Source organism: Sorghum bicolor, chromosome 7 (assembly GCF_000003195.3).
Source record: "Sorghum bicolor cultivar BTx623 chromosome 7, Sorghum_bicolor_NCBIv3, whole genome shotgun sequence".
Lineage (NCBI taxonomy): Eukaryota > Viridiplantae > Streptophyta > Magnoliopsida > Poales > Poaceae > Sorghum > Sorghum bicolor.
In genome coordinates this window covers 58,988,330-58,996,379 of record NC_012876.2, presented here as the reverse complement: position 1 = coordinate 58,996,379, position 8,050 = coordinate 58,988,330, and the positions used below count along the sequence as shown (strand labels likewise).

Below are 8,050 nucleotides of genomic sequence, written 5' to 3'. Positions count from 1 at the left end.
GTATGAATGCTGAATGTTAGACGTTCCCTGCATGTCTATTCAGGCCATGTATGTTCGGTGCGGCTCCTCTACCTTGCACCTCGCTCCCCTGCAGTACCACTACCACTGTACCAGAGGGGGTGATTGAGCCAGAGCAAGAGCCGCATCAAACGGCAAAGCCTGACTTGGATCCAAAAACCAGCAGCAAACAAAGAACGCTAAAATATCCTGCTCCTAGAACTGAAAGATAACCAGCAGCATCATAATACTGTATACTGATAATACCCTTTGTGCTCGTTAATTGTATGAACAGGTGAAGCTTCGAGTGTTATGGCAAGACCCAAGTTTCAGAGTTTCAGACTTCCATCCCTAAACCTTACTGTTTCCAATTTAAATTATCAACAAGTAGTTCCAAATCTTACACCAGCGAAGAGCACATTGTGAATTAGACTTTAAACTAGTCGAAACATTAGATGTTATTCCTCGATATTCTTTAGTAATATCTTGGGTCCTATGACTTGAACCAAAGAGGGGTCAGACTTCAATCCTGAAGCTCACCACTTCAACTCCTAACCTATCAAAAGGAGTTCCTCCGTCTCCAACTTCTGGAACAGATACAATGCAGAGCCATTTCTTGCATCAATCAATAAGCTGCAAGACGCCTCCGAACTTCTCTTAGAAGTTAGAAGGCGCAATTGAGGCCTGAGACCCATCTATCTTCCTATGAAATCCCCACAGGTACTAGTCGCTCATAAGGGAGTAGTAAGGAGCACGAGGGTGCAGAGATGCAATAAATCTAACAGGCTTGCAGAACTGAATCAAGGAGGCATAGTGACAGGATAAGAAAGTTCAGCACTGGTACATTCGACTCTGTTGATCACTAATATACAACAGAAATTTGGGTTCTCCAAATCCTGAAGATATGTACAAGTACATAATGTTAAATATCTTGTCAAGTCCGATCATCAACAACTCAGTTACCAGGGACCTGTCAGTGTTCTCCGCAGGCATCGCTTCTTTTGTGCGTATGGATTGCTGATCACTTCCAGGACCTGTTCGGAGACAAGTTATGTTATCAGTTATCTAAATAACACAACTTTATCATGTGCAAATATATGTACCAGAGGATTTGAAAAGAAGCCAACATTGTAAAGAAAAAAAGTGAAAAACAGAACACCCACAATCGTGTCAATCATGGATTATGGCTTTTACACTCAGCCCACGCGAGAACCATGCCGCATCTGACCAATTATATTCACAACTAGACTCTGCAATGAGCCAAGACCCAAGGTTTGCTTACCAAACAACTAAGGTTACTCTAGTTACTGTTATAACCATAACCTTTACCACTTACCAGGATACATGGACGAAACCATGCCCTGCTAGTTTTAAGAATCAACAAACATAATAAAGCGTGTGATATGCCCAAAGCTTTATGCATGTAGGATATATCAAACCTCCTAGCTGCATAAGGTATTCAAGTTAGTGGGATATCAAAATATTTTCAGGTGAACAAAACAAAAGGTGACCTAAACTCTCCATGACTACACTAGAACATCGTGTAACATATACTCCTACTAAACTAAGAGGGAGAAGGAAGAAGCTATAACTAAGGCCAATGTAGACCAACGTTTATTCAGTGCATGGAACATACCAAACATTATGCAATTTTTGGTACACCTGACATGTGATAAAGAGAGAGCAATTAACATCTACATTCATGGCATTATGGAGTCTCAAAGTACAACATAACATTAGCGTGTTCAAGGACAACATAACATTATGGATGTTATGAATATGATACTTTTACTAGTTATTAGAAATGCAGTGTTGCCAAATTTCAGAGAACTACTTATGCTCAAAATTATTGTAACGGTAGACAGTATACTTTTTGAAGTCATTATAAAGAAGTTACACATATAATTTGTTATATGTTATCAGACAACTATAATAATTGGCATGAGCTGGTATGTCAGGCATAAAAGTGAATCACCCTTAGCCAGCAGATCCACATATGGATGACATGTGGGTCTCAGTTATCAGTACCTTCCAAATATGAAATTCAATGATAATGTGAAATTTGTATACTTCCATGATAATTCATAAGGCTCACAAAAGGCTGTCACCTCTCAGGTACTTGGTATACCTATGGTGTAACAACTGATGAGGTGTTTTTTTCCTCTTGAATACAACAACTGAGGAGGCTCAGTCCTGCCAATTGTACAAGGTATTTCCTAGCATAAATGCATTAGTCCAAACTACTATTCCTAGCTCCCTTTAAAATGCATATATGGTCTTACGATCATGTTTTAGTTACAAGTTATCTATCCCCCTTTAAAATGTATAACCGGTCCTGTTCTCCCTGATAGATTCCAGTTAGTAATGAAGTTACATTGGTTGACTTCGGTCAATTAAGGCAACAACACCCTAGATACAACTTCCTGGGTATTATGTTTTATGGAGTTCATATTTTTAAAACCTGTAATACAGTAACTACGCCATTTTCTATATGCATGGCAAATCCATAGATAGACAAGCAAACATAAATCTGCCATATCAGTTAAACCAATGTCATGGAAGAATACATCTATATTGAAAAAAAAATCAGCATAGCAACCTAGTTTCCATCAGTTCTCCAATTGGATAAGTGAAAAAAACACTGAAATTCACTATTTGAAAACAGGAATGCATCCATCTTTGGTGTGCCATGAAAAAGGAACATCAATAATGGAAGTTTAACACAAAAATCTACCTGGTTTTTCTGCATCTCCATTATTTCTTCCTGCGATTCAAGAAAACAAACAAGATTAGGAAGCTCCAACAGTATTGTGCTAATGTAATCCACAGAGAGATGCATATAAAGAATGACAATGATAGGAATTTGAATGTAGATGCAGCAGGGCAAATTTCATGTTTACTGAAAGGTATATCTACCCCACTCCATAAGGCATAACAATGTTCATAATTGATGTTCATTCCAAATTCCTGATGAACTAGTATTAGTAATTAGAGTACCATTGCAGAATAGCACTGGTGAATGGTGATTTCTACATTTTAGTTTGGGGGTTATTTTGGAGGATTCTTTTAATGAACCCACAGGAGTGCTGCCTGTTATATTAAAAAGGAGGGAAGCCCTGACAGGCACTATACAGAGAGAGGGGGAAAATAGCCGCTGAAACAGCAACAACAAAACCCTAGTAGGCCAAACCAGAAAAAAAAAACACATCGCAAATGAAAAATTTGTACGAGTGCGAAAAAAAACTCAAAAAATGTTGAGTTGTTGTTTAAGGTGCTTTGCTCCCGCCACGACCCACAGACACGCCTCATCCTTAATCTTTTGTAGGACTCTCGCATTTGTCGATTCTTTGCGCTCGAAACCCCTTGCATTCCTTTCCTTGAAATTTCCCAGCAAATAAGCATGATCAGCGAGCGTAAACCTCTCTTGGACACACTGAGTGCTTGATCCAAAACCGTCCACCAATTGTGGACCGTTTATTTTGGAGGATAGAATAATCATGCCTCCGTAAGACCATCAAAATAGGACTTCACACCCTATTTCGATAAGAGGACTTGCCCCAGATCCTACCCAAATAGGCCCTCGATGTGTCCCTTCTCTGAAATGATATTGAAGAGGCAAAAAGTTGGTCCGTGCATCATTTTTTATTGCTTCACTCAAATGGATGGAGTTCAGGGAAAAGCAATTTGGGATTGGGATGGGCCGGTAGACAGAATACAAGGGACAACAAGGTCTACCTGGTGGGAAGAGAAACAAAGACACATATGTGCAATCTCATGTTGTTCCGGACGAAGTACTGTTTAAAGTGCAGGATTCAAAGTATGGTAACAACTAAAAGTCATGTAGAAGTTCAGCAACAACCCCCCAAAGAAAAAGGCACGACACAACTGCATGATGGCTGAAGTCCTAAAATGAACTCCAACTCCAAGAGATACTGAAGTTCAAGATCTATATATATTTATTTAAAGAGAAATTTCATGTTTTAATCTCACTAAGTTCTTCAATTAAAGCCCAGCTCTGCAACTGTTTTTTTAATGAGTGCTACTTCTTTTAAAATGTTTGATCATTTGAGTAAAAAATCCACTTCAGTTCTTAAAACGATTTTACATTATCAAGTTTTTCTTCAATTTAGTTGTGCTTGCACCAATTGTGAAAATCAGCAAAAAAAAAATGTTACAAAGAGATCCTACGTGACACTTGTTGAAACGTACTTTACCAAGGAATTTAGCTTTTTAAATGTAGAACTATTCAAAGTGAACAATCCTCTGTACCCAACTTCCAAACCTTAAGGAAAAAGAAACACTGTAAATACTTTACTAAATAAATAAACATATATTATTTTACCAAAATCTGTGAAATAACTGCTTCCATTAGCATTGGGCCAAATATGCAAATGCGCTCAGAATCCCTTTCTGACAAGTAACAGAAAATACTCTTTAACTGTACAGAAATGGTACATACCTGCTTCTTCTGCAATTCTTCGTTTTGTTCCTTTAGTTTCTGAACTTCAGCTTCCAACTCCATTGTATAAGCCTACAGATCATAACAGACATAAGCAACAAGTCATGTGTTGAAGTTGCAAATGTGATAGGATAGGCTAGATGTGCCTCTACCTTACTACCTTATCAAATATCCGTCATTTTTGACAGGGCATACAAGTCAATGTGCTGATTTACCAGAATTATGTAATACAAAATCTTAGAGCAGCAACTTGCAATAGGAAACTACTACTACTTATACCACACATGCAAGAATTGAGGACAAGGGTGTGACCTGCTTCCGGGCACGGGATCTAGCTGCAGACTCCCTGTTCTTGATCATCCTCCTCTGCCGCCGCTCCACGACCTTCTCCACACCAGCACCGCTCCTCCTTCCCCTTATCACTCCCTCAAAGGGGTATGGCACTGGAGCCATGGGCGATGACAGATCCCCATTCCCCTTGCCCATAGAATCCAGCTGTGCCACCGACGTATCCACCGGACTCACAACAGTGACCGCACCACCTGCCATCCCAGCCACCCCAGGCATGAGCCCGTTGCCCATGGCCTGATCCCCGATCCCCACCGGCGCGAACCCCATCGCCCCAGCCCCGGCGTCATTGGCGCCCCCAAAGTTGCCGAAGAAGATGGAGGCGCCATTATTGACCGCCTGAATCGGCCGCGGAGCAACCGGCTGCGCGGAGACAGCTGCTGCTGCTGCTGCTGCCGCCGCGGCAGGGTTGTCACGGACGACCCCGGCCCTGACGAGGAACTCCTCCAGCGTCATCTCCCCGAGGGTCGGCTGTCGGTTGGGCTGCGGCTCCGCGCCGCCAGCCGTCGGGCCCGGCGGCCCCTCCCGCGCGAAGTCCCGCCAGACCTCGTCCACCGTCTTGACGCTGAGCGTGCGCGGCAGGGTGAGAGACCCCTGCCTCTGCAGCGCCGCGCCGCCGTCGCCGACCGGCCCCGCCCCCGCCCCCGCCGCGGACGCCGACGCCGACGCCGACGCCGATGCTATGGCCTGGCTCTCCTCGGCGGTCCAGATGCTCCGCAGCAGCTCGTCCATGTTCATGGAGCCGAAGTCCTTGCCGAGCCCTCCTCCCATCCCGCCGAGCGTGTTCTGGAACTCGTCGAACGTGAGCGAGTAGATCGACCCCTGCCTCGACAGCGGCCCCGGCCCCGCCGCCCCCATCCTCTCGCCGTCCTTGGGATCCATCACCCCCCTGACCTCCTCCTCCTCCTCCTCTCACTGCGGCGCGACGACGAGGAAGGCGGGCGGAATTCGCGGCGCGCTATATAGGTTGCTTGCGGGTGGCCGAAGACGGCAAAGCGATGGGGCGCGTGCGCGGGCGCAATCGATGCCGTGGGACGACCGAATTGGAAGGCAAGGCACGGGACCGGACTGTGCTGTGTGCGCCTCCTCCGCCCTCGGCTTAGTGGTGGTGGTGGTGGTGGTGGTGGTGGTGGTGGTGGACTGGTGGTGATGGTGGGGTTGGGTGGGCGGGCGGGCGGAGGCTGGCGCTGGCAGCCGCTACCTGTCCCGCTCGCTCGCCTAGTCCCCGCCTCGCCGCCTCGGCTGGCCTTGGTGCGGGCGCTCGCGTCTCGTCTCGCGCCGCGGGGGAGCGGAGGTCAGAGTGCGGCGGGGGACAGGTGTCCCCTCCCGGCGCCGGTGCGGACCTATAAGTGCCGAGCTCGCCCCCTCCGGATCGTCTGCGCCCGCACACCCACTGCCACGCTGCACCTGTCGCCGCAGGTCGCAGAGGATCCGGGGGGCTCCGGGCTAGGCACAGGCAGGGTAGGAGTACTACGTGGCGGCGCACCGAGGCTGGAGCCGGTAGATGCGACGCCGGGCCAATCAGAGCGCGAGACGTGGGGGGCAGCGCCTCCGTTGGCAGCCATTTTTTTAACCCCCCCGACAAGAACAGGAGTCACCCACGAGGCCGCCACCCCGGCGGGCGCCGCCGCGGCTGTCCGGCCGGCGAGTGGGGGCCAGGACAGCGTGGGGCCGAGGCATCAGTTGGCCTAGGGTGTGTGTCAGTGGGCAGGTGCGCCGGGGTAGGCGCATTCACGGAAGCATCGTACCAACCAGATCTGGGGTGGCATGGGTTGCCCTTTTTTGGCTTCCTCTACTCGTGCTTCGTTGTACGCAGTGTACCACTACCGGAAAAAAAAAATCGAACAGTTAAAAAGTGAACTCAGAAGTTATAGTAAAAAAATATTGTTTCTTGATTTATTATAAAATAAAATAATATTAAATGATTGATAGATTCGACTGGTAAACTTAAATGAATATAATATCATCATACGGCAAAGATTGAGAAATGTAAACGGCTAATTTTACAAGCAAGAGAGAGTTAAAACTAATTTTAACGGTCGCTATCCTGTATTGGTACCAGGGGCTTTGACGCTTAGAAATCTCATTTCCAACAGAGACCGAGTTCATATGGCAGCATGTGCAACGGGATGGGAACTTGCGCATGACCTTGGAGTGAAGCCAAAGGCTGCTCCACGATTGTAACGACGACGTACGTACGATACATGCGGTGTGTCCAGATCAAAGATGCTGCGAAGAGTTTAATTTGGCAGGTCGCGGGTGGTGACCGTTACTAAACAAACGTCGGATGGCATCAATTCGGATCTTTAATTTGTTTTCACATCATGGAGTTAGTATGAGATATGGTTGCCTCTAATTGATTGTACCCTCCGTTCCAAATTATAAGTCATTCTAAAAATCTTAGAGAGTCAAAGTTTTGTAAGTTTAACCAAATTTATATAGCAAAATAATAATATTTTTGGTACCAACCAAATATTATTAGATTCTTTGTTAGTTATATTTTCATAGTGTACCTATTTTATGACATAAATCTTTATATTTCTCTCTATATTTTTTGTCAAACTTGAAAATGCTTTGACTCTCTAAGATTCTTGGAATGAACGGAGGGAGTATTAGCTTACATTCGGCTTTGTGTAAGGTCATTCTTAGTGAGGGTTTTATGACATAATTTTCAACACATTAATATTCTAGAAAACAGTGTAGAAGAGTTTTATCCTTATAAAACTCTTATTACCCTTCTCTTTATTAATATGAGGCTACATCAACATATTTAATGTTCATGAAACTATGACAAAACACCATTGAAACTAGCCTAGTACAATTTATCCGTGTTTAGTTACAATCCTTGTGCTCAACTTGAATTAGATAGCACGTCAAATTTATTATTAGACAATGAAGATTTGCAAAAAAATGATGGGTCAAAAAATGAAATCTCCTCACTTCCACCACAACTAACACGAATATGTGACAAACATGCAACATGATGTAAGCAACCAAGCAAAAATCTTACCAAACAAAACTTGTATGTGACAAACATGCATATATATATGTTTGCTACATAATAGTAAAGCACAATGTAAGCTAAAACTAGTGCAAGTAACCAATCATCATACATGATTCCCACAATGAAAGGTAGTATATTTGAAGTGTAAATTGTTTAAAAAATCTAGTAACACAAACGTAAGGCTATTGCCAACATAAAAAGATAATCCCTCTTAATACCACATCTAAACTACATATTTCCCA

At 44.5% G+C, this 8,050-nt stretch overlaps 1 protein-coding gene across 3 annotated transcripts; it reads right to left on the bottom strand.

The window, feature by feature from the left end:
- On the bottom strand, positions 766-6,183 carry LOC110437038 (bZIP transcription factor TRAB1-like). 3 transcript variants are annotated; one of them, XR_002455085.1, is made up of 6 exons: positions 4,769-6,183; positions 4,457-4,528; positions 2,732-2,761; positions 1,334-1,443; positions 1,161-1,247; positions 766-1,031 (listed from the first exon to the last, which is right to left on the bottom strand). XR_002455085.1 is itself a non-coding variant. In XM_021465105.1 (5 exons), the coding sequence occupies exons 1-4, from the start codon at positions 5,684-5,686 to the stop codon at positions 1,375-1,377; spliced, it is 1,089 nt and encodes a 362-aa protein (XP_021320780.1). In that variant the 5' UTR covers positions 5,687-6,183; the 3' UTR covers positions 766-1,031; positions 1,334-1,374. The 3 variants fall into 3 exon arrangements, 2 of the variants coding, with proteins under 2 accessions (XP_021320780.1, XP_021320779.1); XM_021465105.1 differs by lacking the exon at positions 1,161-1,247; XM_021465104.1 differs by lacking the exons at positions 1,161-1,247; positions 1,334-1,443 and having other exon boundaries at positions 4,769-6,164.